Source organism: Marmota marmota, unplaced genomic scaffold, assembly GCF_001458135.2.
Source record: "Marmota marmota marmota unplaced genomic scaffold, marMar, whole genome shotgun sequence".
In the NCBI taxonomy this organism is placed as follows: Eukaryota; Metazoa; Chordata; class Mammalia; order Rodentia; family Sciuridae; genus Marmota; species Marmota marmota.
In genome coordinates, this window is record NW_026000138.1 from 1,946,566 (window position 1) to 1,964,227 (window position 17,662).

Consider the following 17,662-nt stretch of genomic DNA (forward strand, 5'->3'; position numbering starts at 1 on the left):
TACGAGCCTCCAGGCTGCCTTCCCAACTGGGGATAATCCACTGCGAGGCCCATCAAACTGACTCCTCCCTTACTACTATGGGGAATTCCAAGGCTGATCAAGCGGCTGGATCAGCCGCCCTACAGAGCTTTACCTCCTGTCCGCTACTCTTCGTTACCACCAGGGATCGGCCCAAAGATCCCCAACAACGCTTCCAGTTTCTTCACTCTCTATTCCATTCTAGTACAGAGTCTCACTACTTTCCTTCACTCCTTTTTCACCCTTTCCCCATGCGATAAGACCCTCCTACAACAGATCACTTCCGCTTGTCAGAGAACCAATACCAATACTCCATTAAAACCTAAACCTTTCCCTTCTCATCAGGCCCGCAGTCATACCCCAGCTGCAGACTGGCAGATTGATTTCACCAACACGCCCTGAGTAAAAAACAAGGATTTCCCACTTCTAACAAGCAGGCCTCTATGGTAGTTGACTCACACAATCCCCCATTTCGGGATGCCCACTTCTATCCAATCAGACAATGGCCCAGAATTCACCTCGGAGATAACTCAGGGACTGGCTCAAGCGATATCACTCCCTTGGCATTTCCATTGCCCTTACCACCCCCAGGCTTCCAGAAAGGTTGAAAGGACCAATTGGTCCCTTAAAGAGACCCTCACCAAGCTCACCATGGAAATAAGCCTGGACTGCGTAAAGGTGCTTCCCTTGGCTTTAATGCAATAGTAAACAAGTTGAACAAGTGTTGGCCTTGCCCAAGAAGCTTTCTAATCTCTCACCTTTTGAAGTCATATATGGCCGTCCCCTCATTCCTCCCGGACTGCCTACAGAACCCCTACCCATCTCCGAAACCTATGCCCTGCCCCTCCTCTTCCATCTATGCTCTGAACTCTGGCACTATCAAGACTGGCTCCTTCCCAACCCTAGTATCTCTCCAAACCCTACCTCCTTAACACTTGGTCAACTTGTTTACTATTGCCCCACTTGTTTACTAAATCCCCCTCTGAAACCAAAATGGAAGGGCCCTGCTCAGGTGATTATGTGCACACCCTCAGTGGTCAAACTCAAACTACCTAATAACCCACTTACCCATGGATTCATATTTCCATACTTAAGCCCAGCACTCCTATACCTTCATCAGAAGAGCCAACGATCGTCACCTGTCATTAAGTACTCTTGTCAATGCTCCCCCTTATTTCTGGCCCCTCTTGGGTCCTCTCTTCGCCCTATGTCTGAAGATTCAAGGCAAGTGACCCTAAGGGCCCCCTCCAGCCAGACCCCCCCCACACTTGCTTGAATCTGGCTGGAAGTGGGACCGTTGTATGTTGTCCTTCTGACAAAACACTTAGGTGTCCAGAGCATGGTGACCCCTGAATAAGTGTGATCATAAGAGAGCACTTTACCAGTTGCCTCTGGGCCTAAGGAGGAACATGTGTGTTTTGTTTATCCTCCCAGTTTTGTAAGAATTTCAAGTATCAGTATTTAAACTTGAGGTGTTTCACATAAAACCTGGAGAGATCTGACTGCTCTCAAAGGGAAATATGGTAACAATGGGCCACTGTTCTCCCTTGGCTGCCTTCGAGAAAGGCAAAGAGAGAAGCAAGCTGGTACACCCAGGTAGGAGAAAGTTTGAAGAACAGCCTTAATAGAGAGGGGAGGAAGCTAGATTAAACTAGGAATGAAGAGTGGAATTGAGGGTGTTAGGTGCAGGACAGGGTGGTCTGCAGGGCCTGCCAAACAAAGTTAGCTGCAGAATGACCTGGCTTCTCAAACCCTGTCTGGTTCTTTATCACCTATTTGCTTCAAGCCCAAATGCCCAGGCCTCCTGCTCAAGGTTGAACACTTAACCCGCCTTGTGCCAACAAGGCAGCTTGCAGACCCAGAGACCCCATTAGATTTGGGCTATAAAAACTCCCTGTTCCCGTTCCTTCCCCCATCATAAAGTTATTCAGACTCAGGTGGGTAAAATTTCTAATCAAGCTTTTAACCAGCTTCTCCTCAGGAATTACCAACTCCTGGCTACTGATGATACTTCCAGTCCAGACCTATGCCGAATGGACTGATGTCATCATGGATCTGTGGTGGCAAAGAATCTTAGTTGGTACCAGTCTTCTCTGCCCTCCTGTGGGGGCTCCTTACTTCCCTCCTCTCTTTCTCCCACACCGCCCCATTTCAGCAGGAAACAGCCAGAATAAGTCGATGCCCACTCTCATTTAATAACAAAGAGGGGGGAATGTTGGGACCAGGCTCCAAAGACTAACCTCCCCATTCTCTCAACCCCCCAAGGAGAGCTGTCCAATGGTGAGTCCTGCTGACTCACATGATCCTTACCCACCAATCACAAAACACCCCATGCCAGCTGCCAAAACCCGTTAAATTGTTAAACTGTTTCAAATGTCAGACCACCCCAGCTCTATAAATATGCAGAGCTGGGCTGGGGATGTGGCTCAATCGGTAGCACGCTCGCCTGGCATGCTTGCAGCCGGGGTTCGATCCTCAGCACCACATACAAACAAAGATGTTGTGTCCGCCAAGAACTAAAATAAATAAATATTTTAAAAAATTTCAAAAAAAAAAATAAATATGCAGAGCTGCTTTAATAAACAGGCATTTTCTCCAGTCATTTTCTCCAAAGGCAAGCCTTGATCGTTCTTCCAAGAAGTAAAAAGGTTTACTCAAAAAACAGAAGCCAAACCTAACGTCAACACATACAAACTTTGGTCATTTGAACCAATAAGATAAATGGAAATAGAGCTATTATCAGAGAATATTATATTGGTTTATACACACAAATCAACAATTCTTTTTTTTTTTTACTTGTATGTTTATTGCTGATGGACCTTTATTTTATTTATTCATATGCAGACTGGGAATCAAACCCAGTGCCTTAGATATGCTAGGCAAATGCTATACTACTGAGCTTTAACCCCAGCCTCAACAATTCTCATATTACCAGTGCAACCTAGAGCTACTACTACTTTGTGCAATAACAGCGTGAAATTATGTCAAATTTTCACTTGATATAAACCTTTAATCACTATAGCAATAAAGAGTGCAGGTTCTAAAGTCAGAGTGTCTGGGATATCATAGGATCTAAAAGTCCAGATAAATTTTTTTTAAATGCCCATTAAGGTTTCCACTGTATTGCTACACATTAAAAAAAAAAAAAAAGGAAGAAGAGAAAAAATTAGATTGGTTTTCTGATTTTGTGCCAGAGTACATTTGAAACTTTAGGGGAGTCACTTAACCATCTCATTAGCAAAGATTTATACAATCCATATTATCTGTGGTCTGAATGAAAACAGAACATTAAGATGAAAAACAGTCCCCTTATCAAGACTGGTGGGAAATAACCAGATAATTAGATTTTTTTGTAAGAAGAGAGTTTTAAAATAAAAATATGGGTGAGGGATATAGATCCATGGTAGAGCTCTTGCTTATCATATACAAGGCCCCAAGTTTGATCACCCCAGCACCCAAAATATTAAATGAAATCTATAGAAGTATGGTACAAGGGTGAAACAATCTTTAAGTTGATTTTTTTTATAATGAGTGGCTGGTTGCCCATGGACAATTACTTTAATCTTCATTTTCCCCAATTCTCTAAACTACAAAATAGGAATGTATTGGGACCTACCCAAATGAGTTGTCTTTTGAGTTTTGAATATTCACAGAACAAGGCTTGGTTCAAGGCAAACACTCAAGTCTACCTGTTTGCTAATTTGTTATTAGTGGAAGCAAGTAACCTTTGGTCAGGGAATTTAAGGTCATATGACTTTAAAAATAGGAAAAGGGTTTACTAAGAATGTAAACAAGTTAAAATAAAGCACATCAGCAAGCAAGAGAATTGTTGTAATGGCTGATATTTGGAAATTAAGAGGAGGTTAACATAGGAGAGACAGGTTGGGATGAATACTTTTTTAGGTCTCGGTTTCCTACATATGTGAAACAGAAAATAAGTTTATATTCTTGTAGGAAGAATAAAACACAAAATAATTAACATGTATGGAGTGTCTTCACATGCCCAGCAGTTTTGCAAGCTGTATTAATTTAATCTGACTTATTTTACAGTTGAAGTACAGAAGTCAGGAGTTAAAGAGTAGACCACGGTCACCTAAAGGAAGTAAATGCTGTAAAGCCAGTAAGTGTCCTTTTTAATTGTTAGACTGGCTTTTGACAAAAATAAATAAATGTACAAGTAATCACCATCAGTGCTCAATGTTTTGAAGGAAACAAACAGTGCTCAGGTAAGTGGGGGAAGGGTAACTTAAGAAAAGCCTGTTGGGGAAGGGAAAGAGGTGCCATCTAAGCTGGGAACTAAATAGCAGGAAGCCAAATATGCCAAGCTCGGAGAGAACAACGATTTAGGCACCGAGGACAAAGCGTAAAGGGTCAGAGGGTGGAGAGAATTTAGAGCAGCTGCGGGGTCCCTGCAAGAGTGGAAGATGATGTAGAGATAGGTGGAGCCGAATGAAATCTCCACTACCAAAAGGGATTATCCTTGGTGCAAGGAGGATACTAAACAATAGTGATATGATTTCATTGTCGTTTTGAGAGCACTCTGACTGCAGGATGGAGAACAGATTAGAGAATATGATAATAAGCGAGACAAAACACTGTTAATTAGGTTTCTATACATAAACCCTCTCGGATACCTCTGCCAGCAAAAACTACTTCCAACCTCTCTCCCGCCAACGTCTAGCGGGGAAAACGCCCTGCAATGGGTTGAAGCCGCTATTTCCACCTGGTCCCACCCCCAAGTTCCCAACAGCAGCACGGAAAACCCTGCTCACCTGCAATTGAAGAAACTAAAAGGAAACACCAAGTATTCCACCCCTCTTCCTGACTCACACAACCACCCCTAATCACTTTAGGTTCTATCCCACGGGTTTAAATTGGCGGGAGAATAGCAATTCCAACCCCTTCTACGGCGGCCGAGGAAGGCCAAGATTGTTGTTTAATCGAAATAGGAAGTCGCCCCACCTTAGACTGCATTCATTCCTACTTCCCGACAGCGCATTCTAGGGTGTATTGTTGGCTCCGCCCCCTTCGCTGGCCTTATGTACCTCCTTCGAAAAACCAACCAATCACCGCCTAAAGCCTCGTTGCTATAGATACTCATCACCACCCCTTTTCCTCCCAGAAAGCTGCGCGACGCGCCGGGGCCTCATCCCCTTTGTGCCATCCGGGTCTCTCGCGCGAGCGCTTTAGTCTGTGGCGAAGCTTCGGGGCGGCCGGTACTGTTGAAAGCGGCAAGTGAAGGTGCCGCCTTAGCGGCCGGGTTCTGGACTATGGCGGTAGGTACCAACTCATGAGTTTAAAGTCAGGGATTTTTTTTTTTTTTTTTGTAGTTTCGAAAGAGTAGGTGAACGGCCTCAGGGCTGTTGCCCGCGCGCGTGTGTGTATGGACAAAATGGCGCCGCGGCCTTCTTCTGCGCCCGCCATCATGGCTGCCCGCTGTCGGGAGGGGGAAGGAGGGCGGCGTCGGTGGGGGTGGGGAGCCGCAGGGAGTGCCTTTTTTCCAGAACTTTCCTTATCTCTTCCCGAGTCCGACGTTCTTTTTGGCCCACGGGAATGTCCCCAGCTTAGCTTAGATACCCTGTTGGTTTACATTGAGTTTTCTTAGGGCTTGAAAATTTGTATTCGCAGAGCAGGAAGAGGCTGGAGAAGAGAGAAATTAGAAGTCATCTCTAAATAAAAGTATGGGGTCCAAAAGGCGGTGTGTGTAGCGGACGGAGTGTGAGGAGTCCGCCTCTGGTCTCGGGGTGCGTTGGTTGGGTGGGATGGTGTATTCCTTGCACAGTTCCTTTCAGTGCTCGCCCGTCGGCGCCCAGGTCTGCCCTCAGCCAGGAGCTGGGATGGTCTTGGGGAGAGAGCGAAAATGCCACCGACTCGGATTCGGAACTGTGATTCCGGCATGATCCGAAGGGATCGTGATAAAATCGGTTTAAAATGTACATTACAATCCCAACGTATTAGTGGCTGTGTTTCTCTAAATTTAAGACCCTTTCGTTTACCCCAGTAAGAACTGCAGATAGTAAATCACCGGTTCGGAACGCTAAGCCTGCCCCGGGTATAGGATGCCCACTGCCTAGGGAGTATGTGATCGCTTCGTTTTTGGTGAACCAGTTAAAAGGAAAGTGTAAGCATTTTGCATTCCTTTTTACTGACGAAAAGGATACATCTTTTTATTTTAGAAAATAAGTAGTACTCTTAAGCATAAAGTTTACTCTTATTAATTGGCATATTCAGAGTTAGGTAGGGTCGGGCGCTTTTCTCCTTCTCACCCCCACCTGGCATATTTGAGTTTAACAATTTTTTATATGGATTTGAAGAGTTCGTAAGTTAGTACTTGTAAACTGATTTAATGCTCTGTTCGGTATTGCTTTTGGCCTCTTGGTACACTTAAAAGGTAGTTTTAAGTTGGTTTGGTGCAAGTGGTGGGAGGATTGGGTATTTTAAAAATATCATTTAGGGGCTGTGGCTCAGTGATAGAGCGCTTGCCTAGCACGTGTGAGGGCCCTGGGTTCGATCCTCAGCACGACATAAAAATAAATACATAAAATAAAGATTTTTTTTTTTTTTAAGTAACATCATTTAAAGCGTTTGTTTCAGCAGGGCCTCGTGTGATTAAAAAGACAATGCCTTGGAGAAGTGGCCTAGTATTAAATTCGATGTTTGCCTTTGCACTGGAGAAAGATTTGTTTTACGTGTTTCCAAGTACTGCTAGGGTTTTCAAATCTTAAATTGTAGGAAACAAGTGTTTCTGATGGAGTCAATCAATAATAAAGGTAGAACTCAGTTTTGTGGTATTGGGAGTTAACCCAAGGCCTGATGTATCCTTGGTAAGGATTCTACCACTGAGCTACACAAACCCCATGCCATTTTATTTTTATTTTGAAACAGGGCTTCCCTAAGTTGCCTTAATCTCCCAAGGAGCCGGGATCATAGGCCTGCACCAGGGCAATGGCTGGCTGCAGTCAGTATTCATGTGTAGATTTTTGAATTGAAATGAAATTTAGAAATCATCAGAATAATTTTTTTTTTAAGAGTTTTTTTTTAATATTTATTTTTTAGTTTTCGGCAGACACAACATCTTTGTTTGTATGTGGTGCTGAGGATCGAACCCGGGCCGCACGCATGCCAGGCGAGCGCGCTACTGCTTGAGCCACATCTCCAGCCCCAAGAATAATTTTAATAATCAATTGATTTTAGTTTTTCTGGATGTCTTCAATATGCTTCTATAGAATATCCTCGAATAAAACATGCATATGCTGTGGCCACCTAGCATGTCCTTTTTTTTTTAATACCCTGTTTTTTAATTAATTATATGTGGTGCTGAGGATCGAACCCAGGGCCTCCCACGTGGTGGGCGAGTGCTCTACCACTGAGCCACAACCCCAGTCCCCTATCATATCTTTTTTATGATGGCATAGTGTTAGCTTTTCTGTTGTACTTTTACAGATGCAAATGGCTATTTAAGTTATTGTGTATCACGGGGTAGTTTTCCTATAGTCAGGCTTCTGTGCTATTAAGTATGTAGTTAAATTAACTTTTGGCTGGAAAGTTATTCTAATTGGGCTAAGATACTGTCTTTTCTATTATAAAAAGTTGTTTTCGGGCTGGGGATGTGGCTCAAGCAGTAGCACGATCACCTGGCGTGCGTGCAGCCTGGATTCGATCCTCAGCACCACATACAAACAAAGATGTTGTGTCCGCCTAAAACTAAAAATATTAAAAAATTTTCTCAAAAAAAAGTTGTTTTCATGTGTGTGATGGTACATGCCTGTAATCCCAGCAACGTAGATTCTTAGCAACTTAGGGAAACCTTGTCTCAAAATGAAAAATAAAAAAGGACTGGGGATGTAGCTCAGTGGGAGAGCACCCCTGGGTTCAATCCCTAGTACCCAAGGAAGAAGAAAAAAAAGTTGTTTTCAGTTCTCAACTTGGTTATCTACAAAAGAAAATGTTATGTACTTTGTAGTTTAGGTTTGAGGTGCATTTAATTTACCAAGTAAAGGCTGTACAGGTACTTATCGTGTAATAAGTTAATTTGAATTAACTTGTGAATAATGATGACAACAGGATCAGTATTAGAGGCTTAATACATAATTTGTGTTTCAATTAAACAATCTTTTTATTGCTGGGTTGTAGCATTGTATTGATAGTTTTGACCCTTGGTGAATACAGGTTGAAATAATGCAACTTTTTAACATCTCATTTTATTCTATATTCATTTTCTGGTATCATCTTTGAAGAAGTTCCATCATTGTGTGATTCCCTATTTACCCAATCCAGATTTCTTCTGATGTCCTAAGTGAAAAGTTGGTAAATTTCTTAAGGGCCAGATGGTAAATACTTTTGGCTTTGTGGGCGATGTGCCACATTGTTTACTTGTTTTTATACTCTTTTAGAAAAATGAAAAATCTTGGCTTTAGATTATATAGAAATAGGACAGTAGTTTGCTAACCCCTATCCTAAGTCAACTCCCTGTATTGATTATTTTCATATTACCTTGTTTAACCACTATGCATTTTGCACATACAGCTGGATCTGCTTCTACTCCTTTTTTATAAAAAGCTGTCTAAAGAACATTTAGAATTTAGTGTTCTTGACACTTTTTTCCTATTTCTCCAATTTGAATTAATTTCTTAATGACATTCTTTTTAATTATAATTAGGATCAAACGATCCAGCAGAACCACAGAAACAATTTTAATGGGAAACTAATTCATTTCTTCCTCAAACATGGATTAATTTATGTGCTGAGTGCTGTTAGGAGGAAGTCAGATAATTGCCTCCTATAAATTACAAAACTGATACATAGGTGAAGGAATTTCCTTCAGGTAAATCAAGTTCCGGAAAAGAATGTGTATGGTTGGTTGATTTAATTTTAAAGTTTATATAAAGGTCTGGGTATGTAGCTTGGTGAAAAAGCACATGCCTAGCATGTGTGAAGCCCTGGGTTCCATCCCCAGCACAACAAAGAAGTAAAACTTATATTGCTGTAATTATACTTATAAAGTGTTTCAAAGCAGAAACAATGTTTCCAAAGCCCAGAACACAAATGATGAGAGGCAGGCCATGTTTTGCTGCAACTCTGTGCCAAGAGGCTATTTTCATTAAAGGGGGTTAATGAAATTAAGAATGGGTTCTCTTAGATAAGTTAATATTCTGCTTATTTTATGATATTTAGAAGTATTCCCTCTGCTGTAAATAAGTAATGGTCTGAAGATACAGCTCAGTCTTAGAGTAGTGCTCACCTAGCCAGTGCCAGGCCTTGTGTTCAATTCCCAGCACAGAAAAATAATAATGATAGTGGTTCTGATCAGAAATTACAGGTACATCAGTCTAAATATATATGGTTCTCTTTGGATAGTTGTTTTGAGTCGTTTAGGCAAGTTATTATACTACATGTATTTAGCTACTTGGAAGTAAGCTGTTCTGATTTACTTTTTGTAATACTCAAGGATTTTAACTATCTTCTTTTTTACTTTTAGGCTAGTGATACAGAACGAGATGGACTAGCCCCAGAAAAGACAACCCCAGATAGAGATAAGAAAAAAGAGCAGTCAGATGTATCTGTTTCTCCTAGAGCCTCAAAACATCATTATTCAAGATCACGATCAAGGTCAAGAGAAAGAAAACGAAAATCGGGTAAGACATAAATTTGTTGGTAGAATTAATAAATGTTCTTTTAATTGAAAATGGATAATGAAAGTATATTGGTTATTTTTTATTTTAAGATAGGGTCACCTTAAGTTGCTTGGGGCCTCAGCCTCCTGAGCTGCTGGAATTGTAGACACCTGCCACTTCACCTGGCAAAATAAATATATATTATTTGAGTTTGAATGTTTCTGGATTTGTTTTTGCATTGCTTAGAACTGAGGGCATTGTCTATGACAGGCAATGAACTACATCTAACGCTGTTTTAAAATCCTTGTGAAGCAAGGTATTTAATGCTTACAAATACTCCATATTCATTAATTTTTCTGTAAAGATAAAACTAAACTGATAGAGAAAGTGTGGGGTTTTTTGCTATTTTTAAAAAGTTAGTGTTGAAATATATGTAATTCAATGATAGAATGCTGGCCAGCACTTTGAAAAAAAAAGAAAGAAAAAGAAATTAGCGGCTGGGGATGTGGCTCAAGCGGTAGCGCGCTCACCTGGCATGCGTGCGCCCCGGGTTCGATCCTCAGCACCACATACAAACAAAGATGTTGTGTCTGCCAAAAAAACTAAAAAAAAAAAAAATAATAAATATTAAAAAGAAATTAGTATCATTACTATTGAAGGAAGAGGTTAATAAGTGAGAGAATAGTTTGGAGTTTTAAAAAGTTTTTTAACACCTAAGCTGGGCACTGTAATTTCAGTAGTGGGGTTGGAAGTTGGAAGCCAACTTAAGCTACTTATCAAGACACTGTCTTTAAGAGAAAAAGGAGGGCTGAGTTTGTAGATCAGTGGTAGAGTGCTTGCCTAGCATGTGTGAGGCACTGGGTTCAATTCTCAGTACCACATATAAATAGATAAAATAAAAGTCTATTGACAGTTTAAAAAACGTTTATAAAAATAAAAGAAGGGCTGGGGATTGTAAGACTCAAATCTTACGTCATTTATCCCTTTTGTTCACAGATAATCATCTACAAAATATTGTTTTGTCTGTGTATTTGAAACTGGTATTATCATAACCATTTTGTTTTCCCACATTTCTTTAAAATATTTTTAAATTGTAGATGGACACAATATATTTATTAATGTGGTGCTGAGGATCAAACCCATTGCCTCACACTTGCTAGGCAAGTGCTATACCACTATAGCCACAACCCCAGCCCTGTTTTCTCACATTTTTTACTGGTGGATTATAATTATACATAGTGGAATTTGGTGTCACATATTTGTACATGCACACAATATAATGATATAGTCTGGCCAGTCATTCCCCAGTATTTCTCCTTTCCCTCCACTTCCTCCCTCCATCACTTTTCTCTGCATAATTATTTTTGAATGGAAATTTTTCTAAGCTAATAGCATTCTTTAGACTTTTTCAATAACATACCAAATATAATCCAACCTGTTTATTTTCTTTTTCTTTCAATTTTGTTGTCCTAATTGTTTACTTCATAAATTTGCTATGTACTAGAAAACAAGATGAACTAGTCAGCATTTTGTTGAAATATTGGAGAATTTGTGACAGAAAGGGAGTATGGTGGTATACACCTGTAATCCTGACTGCTCACAAGGCTGAGAATACAAGTTCCAGGCCAGTCTCAGCAACTTGCAAGACCTGATCTCAAGGACTGGGAATGTAGCTTAGTGGTAGAACATTGACCTAACATATGCTACACCCTGGGTTTGATCCCCAACACTGTAAAACAAAAGTATTTGTGACTGAAAGACGGTGTTTGTACTGTTGGCTTTTTTTTTTTTATTCACATTGTTTGATATTCTTAATATAAATAATTCTTCTCCTGCCATAAAAAGTATAGATATTGAAAGATGAACAGGTAGAATTTTTTTTTTAATATTTATTTTTTAGTTTTTTCGGTGGACACAACATCTTTGTATGTGGTGCTGAGGATCGAACCCGGGCCGCACGCATGCCAGGCGAGCGCGCTACCGCTTGAGCCACATCCCCAGCCCCTAGAATTTTAATTGTAGTTGGACACAATAACTTTTATTGTATGTGGTGCTGAGGATCGAACCCAGGGACTCTCATGTGCTAGATGAGCACTCTACCACTGAGCAACATCCCTAGCCCATGGAAATTATTTTTGATAACAGCATTGAAATTTGTGTTTATGTTGAATTATTGTTTGTGTTCACAGATAATGAAGGAAGAAAACACAGGAGCCGGAGCAGAAGCAAAGAGGTAATTAACACTTTGTAGTGAATAGGTACTTTAAAATACTCGTAAAGTATCTGGTAGAAATGTTTGTGTGACTATATTACATTGTTAAGGTAAGTACCCAAACTTGAAATTTAAAAGGTTAATTGGGTTATAAAATAAGCATGATTTGGATTCATCCTTTTTCAAGAAGATAGTTGTTTATATGAAAAGTGCCTTCAAAAACTTAATTTTATTATATTGTGAATATATTCACAATAAAAATTTCATATGAAGAATATAATTGGTTTTTTTAGGTCTGTCACACAGAGCTTCCATTAATCTGAGGTCCCGAGTCTCCTTAGCCTGACAGCTGCTCAGGATTTTTAAATAGCAGTCATCTTTAAGTAGCAATACCCTAGATATCTGTGGGCTACTTTTTCTTCATGGTAGGTAACAAGAGTTCTCTTTTCTTTTGTAAGACTTAATGGCATTATTTCCCTGGTAGTGTTGAATTTTGAAGTACAGGGGTAAGTAAGGGACAGTAGGAAAGGTGGCAATGACAACAAAACTTGAGGATAAACAAAAGGCAGCGGTTATATTTCAAAGGAGTTTTAACTTGCTCACCTGAGAAGACAAGGAATGAGCCAACAAGGAAGAGCAGATGTAGCAACAAGAAAGGGAGAAGAGTCTGATGGGGGCTGGGCAAGGGACTCCTAAAAATATGGGCAGGGACTTCACCTCTTCCCCTAATGGAAGCTCTGTTAAATTTTTAATTTAGGAGAGTTTTTGTGAAAATGACTATTTTGTTTAGCTCACATGATAACATTTCTATAATAAATCATACTCAGCGTGCTAATGCGCGAAGAGACTGAACTGAAGACGCTGCAGACTCAGATAGCAAAATAATAAGCCTACTTCATGATAAGGTAACTATTAGTCATTCAAACTCCTATTTCCCTTAAATATCTTAAATCAGTTAAGGGTTTTAATGTTGTTTTTGTTTTTTGTTTTGTTTTGTTTTGTTTTTTTAATTAGAAATGTTATGTTTGAAAAACTGGTTTGAAATAAACTGAAACTTTTGGAAAATTAACCATTTAAAACTTTTCCAGTCTGCCACTATATGGCAAAATCGAGGAAATTTTCTTTTGTAAGGTCATATCACAGAGAACTGGCAATGAAACTAATATTAAGCTTGTGTCTCCAGGTCTCTTATTTTTCTGCCAAGTAGAAAATCACTGTGATCATTTTCAAACGTATCATCATGCATGTTCCAAAATGATTGGCGAAGTTTTTTTATTTTTTTATATTTTTAACAAAAATTAATCTCGAGTGAAAAGAAATATACTATGGTCTGTTTTGGGAAACAAATAATGTATTTTGGTGGAGAAGTGGTGGCCTGGGCATCAGACGAACTGGGCTCCAGGTCCCGTTCAACTACTGTTTAGCTTTGTGACTTTAGAGATTAGTTTAGTTACACATAATGTAAGGGGATTAAATTAGAGGATATGTGTTTCTTTTCAGATTTAAAATTTAGTGACAATAGAACGCTTGGGATTTTTAACATTTAACTACAAGATGGGTTTGATAAATCTTAGAGTGGGAAAATGTTTAGCACTTCCTACTTTGGTATTTGTGCAATAAAATAGGAGAATTGATCAATACACTTTTAATTTTAGCTGATTCTGAATGCGTATGTATTTAAGTCTTGATTTTAATCAAAATACGGGGGGATAATGTGTTGTATGATGGCATAGGGATTAACTATTTACTCTTAGTTTGAGTTTTTAAAAATTAAAACAGGTACAGTTGGCATTTTGTACTGCAGGTACACGAGATGTAGTAGAACATTGGAATTTGCAACATAAATTGCTGATTCACAGTTAAGACATTGGGAGAATACAAAAACTAATTTTAGAGACAATGTGACATGCAAAATAGGTATGAAAAGGACACATAACTGTACTTTGAAATCGTACAAAATTTGTTCACTAAAATTAATTATACTTAGCTTTCCATTTGAAATGCATTTTCTAGTGCATTTCTTTTTGTCCTTATTGTTTATTCTTTAAACTTAGTATTCTCTGGATTTTGAGGTTGATGTATAGATATGGTCTGCATTTTTTTTTTTTTTTTAACAAATGTTAGGGATTCCTCTATATCTGGTATAATGGTTTTCTGATATTTCAGTTTCAAAAATCATTGTTTTCTTGTGGTATGAATATATCTTGGGGGGAAACTGTATTTTGTGTTTATTTTAAAAATTAGTGATTAAATCTGCAACATTTGGGTGATGTGAAACTAGATCATTTTTTATTTGCCACACACTCCTAAGGTTACTAATGTTGCATCACAACATTTTTGTCTACTGATACCCATACTAACTCTTTTTGTTGCACTATTTTCCTGAAAGAACCAACTTCTTCTTAAAACAGGCAAGAAGACATGAATCCAAAGATAAATCTTCTAAGAAACACAAGTCTGAGGAACATAATGACAAAGAACATTCTTCTGATAAAGGAAGAGAGCGACTAAATTCCTCTGAAAATGGTGAGGACAGACACAAACGCAAAGAAAGAAAATCATCACGAGGCAGAAGTCACTCAAGATCTAGGTCCCGTGAAAGGTAAGTAGTTTTGGTATTATCCATAAGCACTTTATGTTTCACTTTAAGTTACGTAAATTTTCTCAGCAACTTGTTACTAGGGAAAAAAATTTATTTATTTTAGTTGTAGATAAATGTACAGTATCTTTATTTACTTTATGTGGTGCTGAGGATCAAACCCAGTCCTTCACACATGCTAGGAAAGTGTTCTACCACTGAGCCACAACCCCAGCCCCTGGAAATTGATCATTTCTTGCTAACTTTAATAGCTAGAACATTTTAGTCTTTGCCTTATGGTAAATCCACAAGTGATGTCCAAGATCAAAGGAGTGAGAAATGGTTAACATGTTCAATTGATGGGTAGATTTTCTTCAGCCATTTACTGAGTTTTCTTTTATGCAGTGAAAACATTATATTGTTGAGTTACTTAGATAGTTTAGGCCAATAAAGAGAGAGTCCATTTACACCATTGATGTAGAAGGTGTTCCAAACTCACCCTTTAAGGTTTTTTTTTGTTTGTTTTTTGTTTTTGTTTTTTTTTTTTAATTATTGTTGTGGTAGTGCTAAAAAAGAATTTTTAGAAACTAGGTAATGGTTGAAATTTGGAGATTTTGGATTTGAGAAGCTAGTGTTTAACATACATTTGAATTTTTTCTGTGGGTAGTAAGTGGTGATACCAGACTAGTCCAGATTTAAATATGATCTTTAAGCTTTATGTATACTGTGGTAAAGTTCAGGCTTGAAACTGAGTTGAGGAAGGATGCGTTGAACATTTTGACATGTTATAGGTTTTCTATTCCCATTGAGACTTCTTCATATAATAATGAAGGTTATAAGTCCTTCAAAAACCTCAGTAACCTTTTTTTATAAACGAAAGTTTATTGCCTGTCTTCATTGCATTATTACAGATAATATTCATAATGTATGGAATTGAAAACTCTTTAAGTTGCATACTTGAATTTCAGGCGCCATCGTAGTAGAAGCAGGGAGCGGAAGAAGTCTCGATCCAGGAGTAGGGAGCGGAAGAAGTCACGATCCAGAAGCAGAGAGAGGAAGAAGTCTCGATCCAGAAGCAGGGAAAGAAAACGGCGGATCAGATCTCGTTCCCGCTCAAGATCAAGACACAGGCATAGGACTAGAAGCAGGAGTAGGACACGGAGTAGAAGTCGGTAGGTACTCATTCTGAATAAAATCTGGTAGACACCTCATTGGGCGTGTGTGACAACCCAAGAATGTTAATAGTCAACCAGTTTTATTTACATATTAAGGTAGAATTGTTCTACTTATAACCTCACTAATAAAAAAAAATCTAGGGCCTAGCAATATGGTGCATGCAAGGGGCTGGGGTTATAGCTCAGCAGTAGAGCACTCACCTCGCATGTATGAGACCCTGGGTTCAATCCTCAGCACCACATAAAGGTAAATAAGTGAAATAAAGGTATTGTGTCCAACTACAACTACAAAATAAATATTTTAAAATACACACATCTAAATACTTAGCATTTTCAGTCTCATTACATCCGTGTATATCTGATAGGCAGGTATAAAAAAATCGTGAGTTAAGTTCATTCAGGTTACAGAGGTTAAGGAACTTGCCCAAGAAGTCCAAAATTATACTAAGTGCTAGAGTGAGTAATGAAAAGGGATGAGACGTAGCTCAGTGGTAGAGTATCCATGGGCTCAATTCCCAGTACATGGGGTATAGGGAATGGCGAAGGATCATTAGTTGGCAGTGTAATTAGTAGGACAGGAGGAAATTTTAATAATATTCTTAATAGAATTTTTATTTAAATGCTATAATTAATATGTATGCTAACTTACTAGTATTCATAGTAATGCTTTTAATTTATTGAAGAAATACAATTGAAATGCAGGTGAAGATAGATCTATGTTTAGATTTTTTGCTTATCCGCTTGTTTGAACTTTTATCAAATCAGTGTCAGTTTTTACTCGGTTGTTTTTAGTCTGTCGTATACTAATTTGAATTTTAATACTGACAATGAGTCAAAGGTAACTGAGGCAATCTTTTAATCACTTTTTGGACAGTTTAGGACTTTAATTTCGGTAATTCTTTTAGTGATAACTGATTTTCTAAAAAACATCCTCAAATTAATTGTAGTTTACTATACTAGAGCCTGGCACAGTGGCACACACCTGTGGTCCCAGCTAGTTGGGAGGCTGAGGCAGGAGGGTTCTAATTTGGAGGCCAGTCTCAGTAGGATCCTGGTTCATAATAAAAATTTTTTAAGGTGGGGACAGGGCTGGAGAAATAGCTCAGAGGTAGAATGCTCCTGGGTTCAATCCCCAGTGAAATAAGATTTGCAAATATTTCATTTCCAGTTGTGTAAATATTGACCTATATTGTGAATAATTACAAGGTTAGTCTTTGCAGCCTTAGTTGGTATAATCTGTGTGCTGTGATGCCAGCCTGTAGTCCTGGCTACTCGGGAGACAGGATCACAGGTTTCCGACCTAAGAAACTTTTGAGACCCTGTGTCAAAAAATGAACAGGCTAGTGTGTGACTTAGTGGTAAAATGCTTGCCTGGCATGTGCAAGGGCCTGGTTTCAGTCCCTAGTGCTGAAAAAAAAAAATAGAAATGCCTGATGAGTTGCCAGTGTGTCCATCTAAAATATGGAGGTTAAATAAATAAATGGGCCATAAAAATAAGAAACTTAAGAGACAGGGTCTCACTTAGTTGCTTAGGGTTGTTGAGGCTGGCTTTGAACTCGGGGTCCTCCTGCTTCAGCCTCCCACGTTACTCGGATTAGAAGCGTTCACCATTACACCCTGTGTATCATTGACTGTCATTAAACCATGTAAACAATTTTTTAAACAAAATTAATTATCATAAGACTTGTAAAATGGCATTTATTACAGAGATAGAAAGAAGAGAATTGAAAAACCAAGAAGATTTAGCAGAAGTTTAAGCCGGACTCCCAGTCCTCCTCCCTTCAGAGGCAGAAATACAGCAATGGATGCACAAGAAGCTTTAGCTAGGAGGTATGTATGTTTTGTTTTTTAATTGGTTTTTCCCTTTCTACGTTTAAGTAGATGCCAAATTGTGTGGACAAAATGAGTCGTAAAGTCAGTATACTTCGGGTAAATTAATCATAAATTGTGATACCTTTGTATTAAGTTTTTAATTCTCACCTTAGATGTTTGCTTGCTTGTGCAAGTAGGAGGGTTGAGGTGTCTGAAACCATTCTTGTTTTTTTTTTTTTTTTTTTTTTTTTTT

At 38.8% G+C, this 17,662-nt stretch overlaps 2 protein-coding genes across 6 annotated transcripts in view; one reads left to right on the top strand and one right to left on the bottom strand.

Moving 5' to 3' along the window:
- Kntc1 (kinetochore associated 1) overlaps positions 1-4,922 on the bottom strand; it is an 87,951-nt gene extending 83,029 nt beyond the window's left edge. Inside the window, exon 1 of the mRNA XM_048785481.1 lies at positions 4,791-4,922. The gene's annotated coding sequence lies outside the window, so the exon portion shown is untranslated. The remainder of the gene's footprint in view (positions 1-4,790) is intronic.
- Positions 4,923-5,115: 193 nt separating this feature from the next.
- Rsrc2 (arginine and serine rich coiled-coil 2) overlaps positions 5,116-17,662 on the top strand; it is an 18,244-nt gene continuing 5,697 nt past the window's right edge. For 2 of the 5 annotated variants that reach the window (XM_015502441.2, XM_015502442.2), the window contains exons 1-6: positions 9,555-9,653; positions 11,822-11,865; positions 12,672-12,749; positions 14,234-14,446; positions 15,391-15,594; positions 17,305-17,427. In XM_015502441.2, coding sequence (XP_015357927.1) covers positions 12,742-12,749; positions 14,234-14,446; positions 15,391-15,594; positions 17,305-17,427 — 548 coding nt within the window. In that variant the 5' untranslated portion in view covers positions 9,555-9,653; positions 11,822-11,865; positions 12,672-12,741. Of the gene's footprint in view, positions 5,295-9,496; positions 9,654-11,821; positions 11,866-12,671; positions 12,750-14,233; positions 14,447-15,390; positions 15,595-17,304; positions 17,428-17,662 lie in introns of those variants that run through there. The other 3 variants (XM_015502439.2, XM_048785536.1, XM_015502440.2) reach the window with 3 other exon arrangements.